The sequence below is a fragment of the Ranitomeya variabilis genome, chromosome 6 (assembly GCF_051348905.1).
Source record: "Ranitomeya variabilis isolate aRanVar5 chromosome 6, aRanVar5.hap1, whole genome shotgun sequence".
In the NCBI taxonomy this organism is placed as follows: Eukaryota; Metazoa; Chordata; class Amphibia; order Anura; family Dendrobatidae; genus Ranitomeya; species Ranitomeya variabilis.
Genome location: NC_135237.1, coordinates 465,296,474 through 465,314,415, shown reverse-complemented (window position 1 = coordinate 465,314,415; position 17,942 = coordinate 465,296,474). Strand labels below are relative to the sequence as shown.

Below are 17,942 nucleotides of genomic sequence, written 5' to 3'. Positions count from 1 at the left end.
CTAACAAAAAAAAATGTTGGTTCCAAAATTGTGCTGATGTAAAGTAGACGTGGGAAATGTTACTTATTAAGTATTTTGTGTGACATATGTCTGTGATTTAATTGTATAAAAATTCAAAGTTGGAAAATTGCAAAATTTTCAAACTTTTCGCCATATTTCCATTTTTTTCACTAATAAACGCAGATAATATCAAAGAAATTTTACCACTATAATGAAGTACAATATGTCACGAGAAAACAATGTCAGAATCACAGGGATCCTTTGAAGCGTTCCAGAGTTATAACCTCATAAAGGGACAGTGGTCAGAATTTTAAAAATTGGCCCGGTCATTAACATGCAAACCATCCTTGGGGGTAAATGGGTTAATATTTTCCTAAAATTAGGAAGGATAAACCAAGATCAAACTCCGCCAAACTGGTCACGTCGTTGTATGCTAAACCTGGAGACATTCATCAGACATTGTTCTTCCTTCTCACCAGCTCCTGCCGCCACTAAAACCGCTGCAGTCTGCATCACTTCATAACCGCGCGACTTTTTCTAAACACAATTTCTGAGAAACTTCTTCTTTGCAGAACATAATTGTCTCTTTGTTTCTTATCCTCTATATGAACAAATGCCTCCAGTAAGAGCATATGACCGTGATGTTAGTAGCTGTCCCCAGCCCCCCAGTCACAGTGTACTCCCACCGGGGATCTCTGGGCTCACAGCACTGTCTGCAGCAATGTGTGATGAGGCTCTGCTGGGACATCGCACTGGTCACTGTGCACACAGGTCTCTGTCGCTTTAACAGCGGGCGCACAGGTCCCAGCAGCAGAGGGCACAGCCCAGCAGAGCTGCCTCCCTCCCTGCAGCAGGAGGAGGATCGTTCCAAACTTCTCCGGGCTCTGCTGGAACATGTCGGAGGCTCAGGAGGACTATGAGAAAGGGAATCCAGCACTGAACGAGCTGCCCGACCATTCCCCGGTGGTGGCAGAAGCCATCGGGATCATCCGGCGGAGGGCGGAGGCTGAGAGCGGGCACTGGCCCCTGGGGCTCTCCGACCACTTCTTACTCAGGTTTCTCCGAGCCAGAGACTTCTGCATGGAGCAGGCACTGAGAGTAAGTGTCCGTGTGTGCCGGGTGTAGTGTGTGCTGTGCTGGGTGTACTATGTAGTGTGTGCCAGGTATAGTGTGTGTGTGCTGGGTGTAGTGTCCATCTGTGCCTGGTGTGCTATGTAGTGTGTGCTGGGTGTAGTGTCTGTGTGTCGGGTGTAGTGTGTTTGTGTGTGTGTGTGTGTGTGTGTGTGTGCTGGATGTGCTATGTAGTATGTGCTGGGTGTAGTGTGTGTGTGCCGGGTGTAGTGTGTGTGCCGGGTGTAGTGTGTGTGTGCCGGGTGTAGTGTCCATGTGTGCTATGTAGTGTGTGCTGGGTGTAGTCCGTGTGCCGGGTGTAGTGTGTGTGTGTGCTAGGTGTAGTGTGTGTGTGCCGGGTGTAGTGTGTGTGTGCCGGGTGTAGTGTCCATGTGTTCCTGGTGTGCTATGCAGTATGTGCTGGGTGTAGCGTGTGTGTGCCGGGTGTAGTGTCCATGTGTGCCTGGTGTGCTATGTAGTGTGTGCTGGGTGGAATGTCTGTGTGCCGGGTGCAGAGTGTGTGTGTGTGTGTGTGCCAGGTGTAGTGTGTGTGTGTGTGCCGGGTGAAGTGTCCTTGTGTGCCTGGTGTGCTATGTAGTGTGTGCTGGGTGTAGTGTCTGTGTGCCGGGTGAAGTGTTTGTGTGTGCCGGATGTGCTATGTAATATGTGCTGGGTGTAATGTGTGTGTGCTGGGTGTAGTGTGTGTGTGCCGGGTGTAGTGTGTGTGCCGGGTGTAGTGTGTGTGTGCCAGGTGTAGGGTCCATGTGTGCTGGGTGTAGCGTGTGTGTGCCGGGTGTAGTGTCCGTGTGTTCCTGGTGTGCTATGTAGTGTGTGCTGGGTGTAGCGTGTGTGTGCCGGGTGTAGTGTCCGTGTGTGCCTGGTGTGCTATGTAGTGTGTGCTGGGTGTAGTGTCTGTGTGCAGGGTGTGTGTGTGTGTGTGTGTGTGTGTGGCGGATGTGCTGGGTGTAGTGTGTGTGCCGGTTGTAGTGTGTGTGTGCCGGGTGTAGTGTGTGCTGTGTCGGGTGTAGAGTGTGCCCGGTGTAGTGTGTGCTCTGCCGGGTGTAGTGTGTGCTGTGTCAGGTGTAATGTGTGTGTGCTGGGTGTAGTGTGTGTGTGTGCCGGGTGTAGTGTCCATGTGTGCCTGGTGTGCTATGTAGTGTGTGCTGGGTGTAGTGTGTGTGCCGGGTGTAGTGTCCGTGTGTGCCTGGTGTGCTATGTAGTGTGTGTGTGCCAGATGTGCTATGTAGTGTGTGCTGTGTAGTGTGTGTGCCGGGAGTAGTGTGTGCCGGGTGTAGTGTGTGTGCCGGGTGTAGTGTGTGTGTGCGGGGTGTAGTGTGTGCTGTGCCAGGTGTAGTGTGTGTGTGCGCCGGGTGTAGTGTATGCATGCCGGGTGTAGTGTGTGTTTCGAGTGTAGCATGTGTGTGTCCCGGGTGTAGTGTGTGCTGTGCCGGGCGTAGTGTATGTCGGGTGTAGTGTGTGTGTGTGCGCCGGGTGTAGTGTGTGTGTGCTGGGTGTAGTGTGTGTGTGTGTCGGGTGTAGTGTGTGCTGTGCCGGGTGTAGTGTGTGTCGGGTGTAGTGTGTGTGTGTGTGCGCGCCGGGTGTAGTGTGTGTGTGTGTGTGTGCTGGGTTTAGTGTGTGCTTTGCCGGGTGTAGTGTGTGCTGTGTCGGGTGTAGTATGTGTTTGGTGAGGCAGCTGCTATCATAGAAAGGGTTGTTCTCCGGCTGCAAGAATGCAGACATTGCTGAATTTTCATCACTTCTGGGACAGAAACATCGCATTTGAGATGGGTAAAGAAACTACTGCACTTTTCTGTACCTTTTATTTGTAGTGCTGCCCGACCCTGTATATAGTGCACACAGGTCTGTGTCTAGGGACATGCACCCCATAGTCTGCAGTTCTTTCTTTATTTCTTCTCTCTATCTTTCTTACTTTGTCTTTCTGTCTTCTTTGTCTTTTTCTTTCTGTCCGTCTTTCTTTCTTTTTACTTTCTTTCTTTTTGTCTGTTGTTCTTTCTGTCTTCTTTCCCATACAGTTCAATGTTCAAACGTTTACATACCCCGGCAGAATTTTTGTTTTCTTGGCCTTTTTTCAGAGAATATGAATGATAACCCCAAAACTTTTTCTCCACTCACGGTTAGTGGTTGAGTGAAGCCATTTATTGTCAAACTACTGTGTTTTCTCTTTATAAATCATAATGACAACCCAAAACATCCAAATGACCCTGATCAAAAGTTCACATACCCTGGTGATTTTGGCCTGATAATATGCACAGAAGTTGATGCAAATGGGTTTGAATGGCTACTAAAGGTAACATCCTCACCTGTTTGCTTGTAATCAGTGTGTGTGCATAAAAGCTGAGTGAGTTTCTGGGATCCAGACAGACTTTTGCATCTTTCATCCAGCCACTGATGTTTCTGGATTGTGAGTCATGGGGAAAGTAAAAGAATTGTCAATGGAACTACGGGAAAAAGTAGTTGAACTGTATAAAACAGGAAAGGGATACAAAAAGATATCCAAGGCTTTGATAATGCCAGTCAGCAGCGTTCAAACTGTGAAAATGTAAAATCAGTGGCTCTGTAAAAACAAAACCATGATCAGGTAGACCAACAAAAATGTCTTCCACAACTGCCAGGAAAATTGTTTGGGATGAAAAGAAAAACCCAGAAATAACATCAGCTGAAATACAGGACTCTGAAAACCAGAGGTGTGGCTGTTTCAAGATGCACAATAAGGAGGCACTTCAAGAAAAATGGGCTGCATAGTCGAGTCGCCAGAAGAAAGCCATTACTGCGCAAATGCCACAAAGTATCTCACAAAACAGCACAGAGACAAGCCTCAAAACTTCTGGAACAAGGTAATTTGGAGTGATGGGACCAAAATTGAACTTTTTGGCCACAACCATAAACTTCACATTTGGAGAGAGGTCAACATGCCATCTATGATGAAAGGAACACCATTCCTACTGTAAAGCACGGAAGTGGATCGCTGATTTTTTGGGGATGTGTGTGTTACAACCGCCACTCTCCTGCGGCGCGGTTCTCACCTCTCCAGCGTTGCGCCTGTTACAACCGCCACTCTCCTGCGTTCTCATTCCACCTCTGCTGCGTCCCGGTTTGCACGCTCCTCCGCCTTCCCGGCACTTCCGGTCTCCAGGTCCTCGGCTGGTGTCCTGTCTCAATGCAGGCGCTCTAGCTTCTCTCCTGGACGCAGGTACAGCCTCTCGGCCACCGCCCCCTGAGGTCATGGGGTCTCTCTCATCCTATCCTGTTCTTGCTCCTGCTACAAAAGGCTGCTTCACCTGTTCCTCTGTGCCTGATTGTCATTAGCTTTTGCTTGTGCGTCTGGCCCCTTCCGCTACTGTGCTGTGTACCTACTCCGTTTGGTTCCTCGTCTAGTCTCACCATTGCCCTCCTTTCCCTTCCAGTACCCGCTCCTTCCTTCCCTTGTCTTTGTTCCTTTGTTTCTTTCCTTCAGTCTCCCTGCTCCGGTTTCCAGCCTTTCAAAACACCTTCAGCCTTGTTCTCCTCCAGCCTCTCCCGTCTTCCTTCCTGGAGCCGTCCCTCTTGGTACTCCACCGTGGGTAAGAGACCTCTGGGCTTGCTCCTAAACGATCCCTGTATAGGGGTTGGTTTCCTATCTAGGTCCGCTCGCCCAGGGGTAGTTCCCCCACGGTCCAGAGGGTCCACTCTTGTTTCGTTCCTGCTCGTAATAGTACAATCAGGCCATGGACCCCGCAGGTACCGCTTTTTCGGCCCAGAAGGAACTGGCCCATTTACGTGACAACCAGCAGCGTATCATGGCTTTTTTGAAAACTATGGAGTCACGCTTATCCGCTCTGCAAGCTGCTGATCCCGTAAATGCCGCTCAGCTTACTAGCCTCCAACAGGAGCTCTCGCAGCAGCGAGATACTCAGTCCCGCATGCTTAGCTACATGGCGTCGATTGATGACCGCCTCTTTAATTTACAGTCCGCTCCCACTGCCTCTGCTCAGAATGACTCCAGTCCCTCGGGCACCCCTCATCCCCCTCCTCGTCTGGGAAAACCTCCTAGGTACGGTGGCGACCCTAAGCTCTGCAGAGGGTTCTTGAACCAATGCCGCCTCCATTTTGAGCTTCTGCCCCAGCAGTACCCATCCGATCGAGCCAAAGTGGCATTTATTGTATCTCATTTGGAAGGAGAGGCCCTAGCTTGGATTAATCCTTTGTGGGAACGTGATGATCCCGTTGTTTCCCACTTAGAGAATTTTCTCGAGACCTTTCGCAAGGTCTTTGACGAACCCGGACGTTTGGCCTCTACCACGGAGTCCCTCTTTAATTTACGCCAGGGACCCTTATCCGTCGGACAATATGCCATACGTTTTCGTACTTTGGCTTCAGAGCTTGGGTGGAACAATGAGGCTCTAGTGGGTGCCTTCTGGCGGGGTTTGTCCAGCCGAATTAAAGATGAGCTTGCCGGGCGTGACACTCCGACCACTCTAGAGGATCTTATCTCCCTCGCCACTCGGATTGATCTCCGCTTCCAAGAGCGGTCTCGTGAGTCCGCAAGAGAGAAGAGACCTAATTCCTCTGCTTCCACCTTTTGCCAGCCTAGTAGTCCTCGTGCTCCCGTCTCTCCCTCTTCTACCCCTCCTGCTTCTGAACCCATGCAAGTAGATCGAGTAAAGATGGCAGAGCAGCGCCGTAAGGAGAGACGTACCCAGGGTCTCTGTTTTTACTGTGGTAGTGCCGCTCATTTGCTTCGCAGTTGTCCTGATAGGCCGGAAAACTCCTCCGCCTAGGGCAGGTAAGAGAGGCCCCCCTAGGTGATCCTGTTTCCTCTCTACCTTTGACTCTTTCAGTTTTACTTGTTTCCAACCAGGATCGGTTCTCCGAGGTCGCGTATGTGGATTCGGGCGCGGCAGGCAATTTTATCAGTCTTGAGGCGGTTCGGAGGCTTCGCATCCCAGTAATCTCGTTGGACTTCCCTCGCCTGGTTGCATCGGTGGACGGAAGACCGCTACAGGAGACTATTTCGTTAGTCACTGAAGAAGTTGAGCTACAGATCGGCGCTCTTCATCAAGAGAAAATTGCCTTTTATGTTTTACCAAGTCTTTCCCACGCCTTTTTGCTTGGTCTTCCGTGGCTCAGACTTCATGAGCCCACTCTCAATTGGCGGTCCGGAGATGTTCTACGATGGGGTCCTTCTTGCCATGATCGATGTCTTCGGTCGGTGCGTCCTGTGCTCCTTACTCAATCCACTAGTGTTCCGGTTGGTTTACCTTCACCCTATTGGTCGTATGCTGATGTCTTCGACAAGAAAGAAGCAGAGAGTCTCCCGCCACATCGCTCCTACGACTGTCCGATTGATCTCCTCCCTGGCTGCTCTCCTCCAAGAGGAAGAATTTACCCTCTCTCTGCTGTAGAAACTAAGTCCATGTCCGAGTATATTCAAGAAAATCTTACAAAAGGATTTATCCGAAAGTCTTCCTCCCCTGCAGGAGCAGGTTTTTTCTTTGTAAAGAAAAAAGATGGTTCTCTACGACCTTGTATAGACTATCGTGGGCTAAACAACATCACAGTCAAGAATAGGTATCCTCTGCCTCTGATACCCGAGCTCTTTGACCGCCTTCGAGGAGCCCGCATCTTTACTAAACTTGACTTGCGTGGAGCTTACAATTTAGTCCGAATCCGCTCCGGCGACGAGTGGAAAACCGCCTTTAACACTCGGGATGGACACTACGAGTACTTGGTCATGCCTTTCGGCCTGTGTAACGCTCCCGCGGTTTTTCAGGAATTCGTTAACGATATCTTCCGAGACCTCCTCTACATATGTGTAGTGGTTTATTTGGATGACATTCTTGTATTTTCTCCAGACCTTCCATCTCATCGAAGGAGTGTGCGCAAAGTTCTGCAACGTCTGCGAGATAACCGCTTGTATGCTAAGTACGAGAAATGCGTCTTCGAGCAAACTTCCTTGCCTTTTCTTGGATACATCGTTTCGGATTCTGGTCTCAAGATGGATCCCGAGAAGGTGAATGCCATTCTCAACTGGCCACAACCCTGCGGAGTAAAAGCCATCCAACGCTTTATTGGTTTCGCTAACTACTACCGGCAATTCATTCCGCATTTCTCTTCAATCATCAGACCTCTTTCTGCTCTCACTCGAAAAAACTCCAGCTCCAAGAAGTGGTCACCAGAAGCTGAAAAGTCTTTTCTGTTGCTTAAAAAATCTTTTTCTTCCGCTCCAGTTTTGCATCACCCGGAGGTAAACAAGCCCTTCGTCCTGGAAGTAGACGCCTCTTCTTCAGGTGCTGGAGCTGTGCTCTCTCAGAGGACTTCCGAAGGTCAAATGGTTCCCTGCGGTTTCTTCTCTAAGGTCTTTTCGACTTCAGAACGGAACTATACTATAGGAGATCGAGAGTTGTTAGCCATCAAGTTGGCCTTGGAGGAATGGAGATATCTTCTTGAGGGATCTGTACATCCGTTCGTAATCTATTCCGATCATAAGAACCTTGCTTATCTGCAAACTGCGCAAAGATTAAACCCCCGACAAGCCAGATGGTCCCTGTTTTTCGCCCGTTTCGAGTTTGAGCTGCGCTTCCGGCCTGGCTGTAAGAACATTAGAGCGGATGCTCTGTCAAGGTCTTTTCAGCCACCTGATACTGAGGAGGAACCTTCATACATCATAGATCCTTCTAAGGTCTTAACTGTTGCTCCTGTACAGTTGATTCACCCCCCACCGGGAAAAACCTTAGTCTCGGAAGCAGACACAAGAAGAGTGTTAACTTGGGGTCATTCTTCTAAACTGGCGGGGCATGCTGGTTCCAAAAAGACTTTTCTCCTGATCTCTCGGTACTACTGGTGGCCTACTCTGCGTCAAGACGTCAAAGAATTTGTCGCTTCTTGTCCCTCGTGTGCCAGAAACAAGGTGCCAAGACAACTACCATTTGGAAATCTGCTTCCTCTTCCTGTGCCATCAGCACCTTGGCTACACATTGCCATGGATTTCATTACCGACTTACCCACCTCTTCCGGATGTACAGTCATACTTGTTGTGGTGGACAGATTTTCGAAGATGGCTCACTTTATTCCGCTGCCCGGTTTACCCTCTGCTCCTGACTTGGCGGACATTTTCATCCTGAACATCTTTAAACTACATGGTCTACCACTACACATTGTGTCTGACAGAGGTGTACAATTTACTTCCCGTTTCTGGAGAGCTATGTGCAAACTTCTAGGAGTGACTCTGGACTTTTCTTCCGCGTATCACCCTCAGACTAACGGTCAAGTTGAACGGACCAATCAGACTCTAGCCGCCTATCTACGACATTTCACTAATGCTCATCATAACGACTGGGTAAACCTTCTTCCTTGGGCTGAGTTTGCCTACAATAACCATTCCAGCGAAGCCTCTGCGAGAACTCCCTTCTTCATTGTATTCGGACAACATCCTGGTGTGCCTCTACCTGTTTCCTCTACCTCCGGTGTTCCGGCAGCCGATTCTCTGGTCTGCGAGTTTTCTACTATCTGGAATGAAGTCAAGGAAACGCTCGACAAAGCATCTTTAAGAATGAAAAGGCAAGCAGACAAAAGGCGTTTAGATCCACCTTCTTTTCTACCAGGTGACAAGGTCTGGCTCTCCTCAAGGTACATCAGACTCAAGATTCCGTCCTACAAACTTGGGCCACGTTTTATAGGTCCTTTCGAGATTCTGCGTCGAGTCAACGAAGTCGCTTACAAGCTGAAATTGCCTGCCTCGCTCCGTATACCCAATACTTTTCATGTCTCTCTTCTCAAACCCACTGTCTTTAACCGCTTTCATCCCTCATCTCGCACGTCCCCTCTACCAGTTAGCTCTGACAACGTCTTTGAGGTAAAGGATATTTTGGCTGTTAAAAAGGTTCGGGGTAAAGAGTTTTTTCTGGTGGATTGGAAGGGGTTTGGTCCAGAGGAGAGGTCCTGGGAGCCCTTGGAGAACATTGATGCCCCCCGTATTCTTAATAAATTCCTTGCTACTCTTCGTAAAGGGGGGCGTAAGAAGGGGGGTACTGTTACAACCGCCACTCTCCTGCGGCGCGGTTCTCACCTCTCCAGCGTTGCGCCTGTTACAACCGCCACTCTCCTGCGTTCTCATTCCACCTCTGCTGCGTCCCGGTTTGCACGCTCCTCCGCCTTCCCGGCACTTCCGGTCTCCAGGTCCTCGGCTGGTGTCCTGTCTCAATGCAGGCGCTCTAGCTTCTCTCCTGGATGCAGGTACAGCCTCTCGGCCACCGCCCCCTGAGGTCATGGGGTCTCTCTCATCCTATCCTGTTCTTGCTCCTGCTACAAAAGGCTGCTTCACCTGTTCCTCTGTGCCTGATTGTCATTAGCTTTTGCTTGTGCGTCTGGCCCCTTCCGCTACTGTGCTGTGTACCTACTCCGTTTGGTTCCTCGTCTAGTCTCACCATTGCCCTCCTTTCCCTTCCAGTACCCGCTCCTTCCTTCCCTTGTCTTTGTTCCTTTGTTTCTTTCCTTCAGTCTCCCTGCTCCGGTTTCCAGCCTTTCAAAACACCTTCAGCCTTGTTCTCCTCCAGCCTCTCCCGTCTTCCTTCCTGGAGCTGTCCCTCTTGGTACTCCACCGTGGGTAAGAGACCTCTGGGCTTGCTCCTAAACGATCCCTGTATAGGGGTTGGTTTCCTATCTAGGTCCGCTCGCCCAGGGGTAGTTCCCCCACGGTCCAGAGGGTCCACTCTTGTTTCGTTCCTGCTCGTAATAGTGTGAGCTACAAAGGCACAAGAAACTTGGTCAAAGTTGAAGGAAAGATGAATGCAGCATGTTATCTGCAAATAATGGAGGCAAATTTGCAATCATCAGCACGGAAGCTGCGCATGGGACAGACTTGGACATTCCAACATGACAACTATCCAAAATACAAGACTAAGTCGACCTGTCATTGGCTACAGCAGAACTAAGTGAAGGTTCTGGAGTGGCCATCTCAGTCTCCTGACCTCAGTATCATTGAGCCACTTTGGGGAGATCTCAAGCGCGTATTTCATGCTAGACAGCCCAGGAATTTACAGGAACTGGAGGCTTTTTGTCAAGAAGAGTGGGCAGCTTTACCATCTGAGAAAATAAAGAAATAAAGAACATCACCCACAACTACCACAAAAGACTTCAAGCTGTCATTGAATGTTAGAGGAGGCAATACACGGTATTAAGAAATGGGGTATGTGAACTTTTGATCAGGGTCATTTGGATGTTTTGGGTTGTTATTGTGATTTAAAAAGAGAAAACACAGTAGTTTGACAATAAATGGCTTCACCCAACCACTAACCATGCGTGGAGAAAAAGTTTTGGTGTTATCATTCATATTCTCTGAAAAAAGGCCAAGAAAGCAAAAATTCTGCCGGGGTATGTAAACTTTTGAGCACAACTGTATGTCATCTTTCTATTTCCTTATATGAGGATTTTAAAGTCATACCGACAGATTTTTAGAATAAGTTTAATCGCCTCATCAGGTCTGATATATATTTTTAATAATATATGTAGTCTCTATTATTAAATGGTGATGGATCCGCTTTATGGGGTTGTCCAGCACTATGGGCATTCGCCTGTTTCAGATCGGGGAACAGTCTCCATACACTTGTATGGAGTGAGGCTACGCCCTCTAGTCGTATACGCAGACTGCTTGGGGCGCGGCCTCGGCTCAATACAAGTGTATGGAGTGAAGCTGCGCTCACTGGCTAGGGGTATCTATAACTCATATATACCCTCCATTCCCTGGTCTGAAACCATAGAGTGACTGACCGGACAACCCCTTTAAGGAAATGAAGAATAATGTTGCATGACACAGAATGTACAGCTGTCAGTGAATCAATCAAAAGTAAGTTCGCAAGTATGTAGAACAGTGTAAATTATGAGAACCAACTTCTCTGGTGGTACGTACTTTTTGTAGATAGAGAGTGACATGGCGTTGGTGCCGCTGCTGTAGGGATGCACTGCCTATTTGCTGAGGTGAAATTTGCCTTATAATGTCTTTGCTTTTCAGATTTTTTCAGTATGTAAAGATCCATGCAAGATTTTCTTTTAAAGAGAACAGTCAGGTCCGATAACGCTACTAATGTGTAGATATAGAAGTAATGTGCAGGTTAGTAGCATTACAGAGGTGCCTGGCCGCTGTACTGCAAGTGCGGCACCCGGGAGAAAATGAATGTTATTTCTCCTGTCAGCTTTCAGTAATGCAGGCGTGCCCGGAGTAATTACAGTCACCGCTCGGTATACTGTGAGTGTGGCAACAGTACGCACGCCCAGGCTCTGACTGACGGCTCTGCATAGATGCACTGCACCTCGGCCTGTCAGTCAAAGTCCCGGGGCGTGCTTTATAGCATTATCAGACATGATAAATTACCTTTAATGAATTGCCATGTATGCAGTGGCCCTTATAGGGAATCTGTCGCCACCAGTCTGAGGCAGCATGAAGTAGTGACAGACTCCCTGATTTCAGCACTATGTCCATTATTGGACGCAATTCTGTCTTAGGCTGCTTTCACACTAGCGTTGGTAAGGGGCCGTCGCGCTGCGTCGGCCCGACGTACCGACACATACTGTGAAAAAAAATGCCAGACGTGGGCAGCGGAAGCAGTCTTATGACGCTTCCTCTGCCCCATTGTAAGGTCCGGGGAGGAGGGGGCGGAGTTTCGGCCGCGCATGCGCGGTCAAAAATGGCGGTCTCGACGCACAAAAAAAGTTACATGTAGCGTTTTTTGTGGCAACAGTGCGCCAAAACGCGACGCAACCGTCGCATGACGGTTGCGACGTGTGGCAATACGTCGCAATGCGTCGGTAATGTTAGTCTATGGGGAAAAACGCATCCTGCAGACAACTTTGCAGGATACGTTTTTTTCTCCTAAATGACGCATTGCCACGTGCAGCCAAAAACGCTAGTGTGAAAGTAGCCTTAGTCACAGCAATGTGATGCCAGGAGTCTGATGTATTCATGAGACACGGGCTCCGCCAACCCACCCAGTGCTGACTGACAGCTTCCTTCCTATGTACAGTAATAGAAGACAGCTGTCCATCATCTATGGGTGGGTCGGGGGAGCCCACTTCTCACGAGTACATCTTACTCCTGCCTCACAGCACTGGCATCACATTGCTATGATTAAACTCGTATTCTCAAGTAACGGACATGCTGCTGAGGTCGGGGGTCAGTCACCGCTTCCTGATGCCCTCAGACTGGTGGTGAGAGGCTGCTATCGGAGCAGTGTGTCTGCAGACAGCATGAGACTAATCTGGTACAGAGGTTGCATCATATGCTGTGCTGCACTGTTAATACTGGGAGCAGGAGAAAACCTTAGTAACTCCAAACACTGGAATACATAGGCAGAGAAAGTCATTTTTGTCAGTTGTTAGAATTAGGTCTGCACTAGCCATTTACAGTGGCTTGCGAAAGTATTCACTCCTGTGGCTTTTTACCTATTTTATTACATTATAACTTGTGTTTAAATATTTTTGTAATCCGATTTGTGTGCAATGCATCAGCACTAAATAGTCTCAGTTGGTGAAGTGAGAAAAATATTGGCATAAATTAAATTTCTGGGATCAATTAACTAAAAATTGACATGTGCATATGTATTCACCTCTTTTGCTATGAAGGCCCTAAAAATTTTTGGTGCAAGCAATTACCTTCTTGAGTCACATGCTTTGTCACAGAAAGTTCACCTGTGTGCAGTCTAAGTGTCACATTGTCTGTCAGTCTATACACACCTTTTCTGAAAGGCCACAGAGGCTGCAAAACCATTAAGGTGAACATGTCTGTAGCATTGTGCTGAGTTACGCACAGACAATGTCAGGTTGCCGCTGTTACACTTATTAATATGATACCTTGGCTGATGAAATACGTCTTGTGGTTCTTGTTTAATTTGTGTTACAAGTTTTGAGGTAATGAGATGCTCGTGTTTAGGGGCGGCTTGTGTGTGGCTCCTTTTCCTGCCTGTGGGCAGCTTTTTTCCTGCTCTGGCCTTCTCATCATCATTGTGGCTTAAATGACAGGCCTGCCTCCTATTTTAAATACTGCGCTTGCATGGTTAATAAAAAAAATATATAACTCCAGCAAAATGGCGTAGGCATCGTCACATGCACAGTAGCATCTATCAGCTAGCGATGTTCTCACTCTGCACAATCGCTGCCCACCAGTTGGTGAGGTTTGCACAGATTATGAGCATTGCTTGCCGATAGATGCTACTGCGCATGCACCGCTGCCATTTTGCTGGAGCCAATTTTTTTTTGCTCCAACAACATGGTGGTGGTGCATGAGCAGTAGCATATATCTGCAAGTGATTATCTTAATCTGGTGGGAAGTGCTTGCACAGATTGAGAGCATCTCTAGCCAATAGATCCTACTGTGCATGTGCCACCTCCATTTTGTTGGAACAAAAATTTTGGCTCCACCATGTTTCACACCATCCTCACAGTGAAACATGGTGGTGGCAGTATTATGCTGTGGGGATGTTTTTCGGCAGCAGTGACAGGGAATACCATCCAAATTGAGGGGGAGATGGATGGTGCGAAATACAGGGATAATCTTCAGCAATACCTGGTTCAGTCTGTCAGTTATTTCAGACTGGGACAGAGGTTCACCTTTCAACAAGACAATGACCCAAAGCATACTGCTAGAGCAACACTCGAGTGGTTTAAGGGGAAACGTGTAAATGTTTTGGAGTGGCCTAGTCAAAGCCCAGACCTTAAAGGGAACCTGTCACCTCGTTTTTTCAGTATGAGATAAAAATACCGTTAAATAGGGCCTGAGCTGTGCTTTACAATTAGTGTATTTTTTGTCCCCTGATTCCCCACCTATGCTGCCGAAATACCTTACAAAAGTCGCCGTTTTCGCCTGTCAATCACGCTGGTCTGGTCAAAAGGGCGTGGTGAAATGGCTGTTTCTCCCCCACCTCTTGCTTATCTTCCCGGCGTTGGCGTAGTGGTTCGCGCATGCGCAGCAGCCAAATGCACTGCGCAAAGGCCGAAAAAGAGCGCGATGTGTGCTATTCCCCTGGTTATCGGTGGGGGCGGCCATCTTCCTGAGGCCGCGCGTGCGCAGATGGAGTGCTCTGCTTCCCGGGGCTTCAGGAAAATGGCCGCGGGATGCCGCGCGTGCGCAGATGGAGATCGCGACGGCCATTTTCCTGAAGCCGAGTTCTGGGGTGAAGCCGAGGTGGGGGTGAAACAGCCATTTCACCACGCCCTTTTGACCAGACCAGCGTGATTGACAGGCGAAAACGGCGACTTTTGTAAGGTATTTCGGCAGCATAGGTGGGGAATCAGGGGACAAAAAATACACTATTGTAAAGCACAGCTCAAGCCCTATTTAAAGGTATTTTTATCTCATACTGAAAAAACGGGGTGACAGGTTCCCTTTAATCTAATTGAGAACCTGTGGTCAAACTTGAAGATTGCTGCTCACCAGAGGAAACCACCTAACTTGAAAGAGTTGAAGCAGTTTTGCCTTGAGGAATGGGCAAAAATCCCAGTGACAAAATGTGGAAAGCTCAAAGAGATATATCCAAAGCAGCTATAATTGCTGTAAAAAGAGGCTCTACAAAGTACAGGTCCTTCTCAAAAAATTAGCATATAGTGTTAAATTTCATTATTTACCATAATGTAATGATTACAATTAAACTTTCATATATTATAGATTCATTATCCACCAACTGAAATTTGTCAGGTCTTTTATTGTTTTAATACTGATGATTTTGGCCTACAACTCCTGATAACCCAAAAAACCTGTCTCAATAAATTAGCATATTTCAACCGTCCAATCAAATAAAAGTGTTTTTTAATAACAAACAAAAAAACCATCAAATAATAATGTTCAGTTATGCACTCAATACTTGGTCGGGAATCCTTTGGCAGAAATGACTGCTTCAATGCGGCGTGGCATGGAGGCAATCAGCCTGTGACACTGCTGAGATGTTATGGAGGCCCAGGATGCTTCAATAGCGGCCTTAAGCTCATCCAGAGTGTTGGGTCTTGCGTCTCTCAACTTTCTCTTCACAATATCCCACAGATTCTCTATGGGGTTCAGGTCAGGAGAGTTGGCAGGCCAATTGAGCACAGTAATACCATGGTCAGTAAACCATTTACCAGTGGTTTTGGCACTGTGACCAGGTGCCAGGTCGTGCTGAAAAATGAAATCTTCATCTCCATAAAGCATTTCAGCCGATGGAAGCATGAAGTGCTCCAAAATCTCCTGATAGCTAGCTGCATTGACCCTGCCCTTGATGAAACACAGTGGACCAACACCAGCAGCTGACATGGCACCCCACACCATCACTGACTGTGGGTACTTGACACTGGACTTCAGGCATTTTGGCATTTCCTTCTCCCCAGTCTTCCTCCAGACTCTGGCACCTTGATTTCCGAATGACATGCAAAATTTGCTTTCATCAGAAAAAAGTACTTGGGACCACTTAGCAACAGTCCAGTGCTGCTTCTCTGTAGCCCAGGTCAGGCGCTTCTGCCGCTGTTTATGGTTCAAAAGTGGCTTTACCTGGGGAATGCGGCACCTGTAGCCCATTTCCTGCACACGCCTGTGCACGGTGGCTCTGGATGTTTCCACACCAGACTCAGTCCACTGCTTCCTCAGGGTCCGGTCACCTCTTCTCGTTGTACAGCGTTTTCTGCCACATTGTTTCCTTCCAACAGACTTACCATTGAGGTGCCTTGATACAGCACTCTGGGAACAGCCTATTTGTTGAGAAATTTCTTTCTGGGTCTTACCCTCTTGCTTGAGGGTGTCAATGATGGCCTTCTTGACATCTGTCAGGTCGCTAGTCTTACCCATGATGGGGGTTTTGAGTAATGAACCAGGCAGGGAGTTTTTAAAAGCCTCAGGTATCTTTTGCATGTGTTTAGAGTTAATTAGTTGATTCAGAAGATTAGGGTAATAGGTCGTTTAGAGAACCTTTTCTTGATATGCTAATTTATTGAGACAGGTTTTTTGGGTTATCAGGAGTTGTAGGCCAAAATCATCAGTATTAAAACAATAAAAGACCTGACAAATTTCAGTTGGTGGATAATGAATCTATAATATATGAAAGTTTAATTGTAATCATTACATTATGGTAAATAATGAAATTTAACACTATATGCAAATTTTTTGAGAAGGACCTGTACTTACTTTGGGGGGGGGGGGGAGTGAATAGTTATGCACACTAAAGTTTTTTTTTATTTTGTCCTATTTGTTGTTTGTTTCACAAAAGAAAGAAAACCAAATGTTCACAGTTGTAGCCATGTTCTTTACATGAAATGATACAAACCCTCAAAAAAACGAGTAAAACTTCAGGAAGTGAGGAAACAAAACACGAAATATGCAAAGGGTGTGAATACTTTTGCAAGCCACTGTATGTAGGTTGTCTAATAGTATATTATTGCAGTGTTAGTGTAATATTTTAATGCAGTAAAAATAATAACATGTTACTTTGGGTGTTATGGTTACACCTGGAACAAAGCAATGAATAGTCAGTCAATAAGTAATAGTAATACATGTAAATAACACTTAGTTGACACTATTTTGATGAAAAGAGTGTAAAATCTCTAATAATAATAATAATAATAATAATAATAAAATCTCACCCATCTGTCACACACCTGTCCTGGGTCCGGGCTCCCTTCACCCCGTTCCTCTGACCTGTGTTGTTTTCCACGTCAAGGTTGCTCGGCGTGTGACATCCCTAGACCCATTAGGACACACACTTGTGTCTTCGTATTGTTAGACTTGGTTTGTTTTCTCTCCAGTGCACACCCACCATGTTTTTTGTTGTCTGCAGACTTCACTGCATTCGTCCACCTCGTTGCTCCACAGGCGTGTGTGCCTCTTCCTTGCTCCCTACTTACTGTCCTGCCTGCCGCATCGATGCCCGGGAACCGTGTCCCCACGCGGACGTGGATTTAGTGTGTCCACTTCACAAAGTGAGCCTAACACCACTGTGACTCGATGTACCCAATCAGGATGGTCCATCGTCTCACTTTGTGCCAGCAGGCCTCAAAATATGCGAGGCTAGCAGGACCTAGACCTGACTGTTACACCTGCCTTGTGCACAACCCCAAACTCAACCGTCTAATAGTATTTTAATTCAGTATTAATGCAGTAAAATTCATGAAATTTTACCCTCTACATTACAGTGACAAAGATTTGGGAAAATATTTGAATGTAAAGGATGTGACTATTTTAACTTTACTTGCGAGGCCATAGCATTGGACGACTTGTCTGATCAAATGATATTGATGAGCGAAGTCATCAGTATTAGATTGCTGGGAGTCACACTGATCAGCTGTTACAGGCTTTGGCAGCGCTGTACTGCACACTCCGTGAATTCTGTGCGGTGGTTCCTGCCGAGCACTGAAGATCAGCTTTTACTACAGACAACAGGGAGCTGTTCTGCAGTAACCGACAGCGGCTGCTACACAGTGATTTGGAGCGGCACAGTGCATCTACAGTATGTTCCATGATTACATCCGGATGGATCCTGCTGGTCGGTGGGGTACTGGGTGCCAAACGCCCACTAATCCAATGTTGAAGACTTATCCCATGTGATGTGATGTTCAGGTATGAAGTGATCCAAGGATGGACATTCCATTAACTTCTAATGGGATCATAGGCGACCGTGAGTCATTGACATATTTAGAGAGCTAAGGCTACTTCATCTTGTCTTATCAGAGTGCCATTTTTGACCTCTGTCCAACATCAAAAGTGCATTAAATAGGTATGGGAGAATCAGCAGTAGACCACGGAGCAATGCAATGTGGTGGCCTGGTCTGATGATCATGTGAATGACACATGTGCATCACTTACCTGGCAAAGAGTTAGCACCAGG

At 47.4% G+C, this 17,942-nt stretch overlaps 1 protein-coding gene across 1 annotated transcript in view; it reads left to right on the top strand.

The window, feature by feature from the left end:
* Positions 1-461: 461 nt before the first annotated feature.
* Positions 462-17,942, top strand: part of TTPA (alpha tocopherol transfer protein) — a 37,068-nt gene continuing 19,587 nt past the window's right edge. The window contains exon 1 of the mRNA XM_077270571.1: positions 462-1,098. Within this exon, the coding sequence (XP_077126686.1) occupies positions 895-1,098 (204 nt within the window). The 5' untranslated portion in view covers positions 462-894. The remainder of the gene's footprint in view (positions 1,099-17,942) is intronic.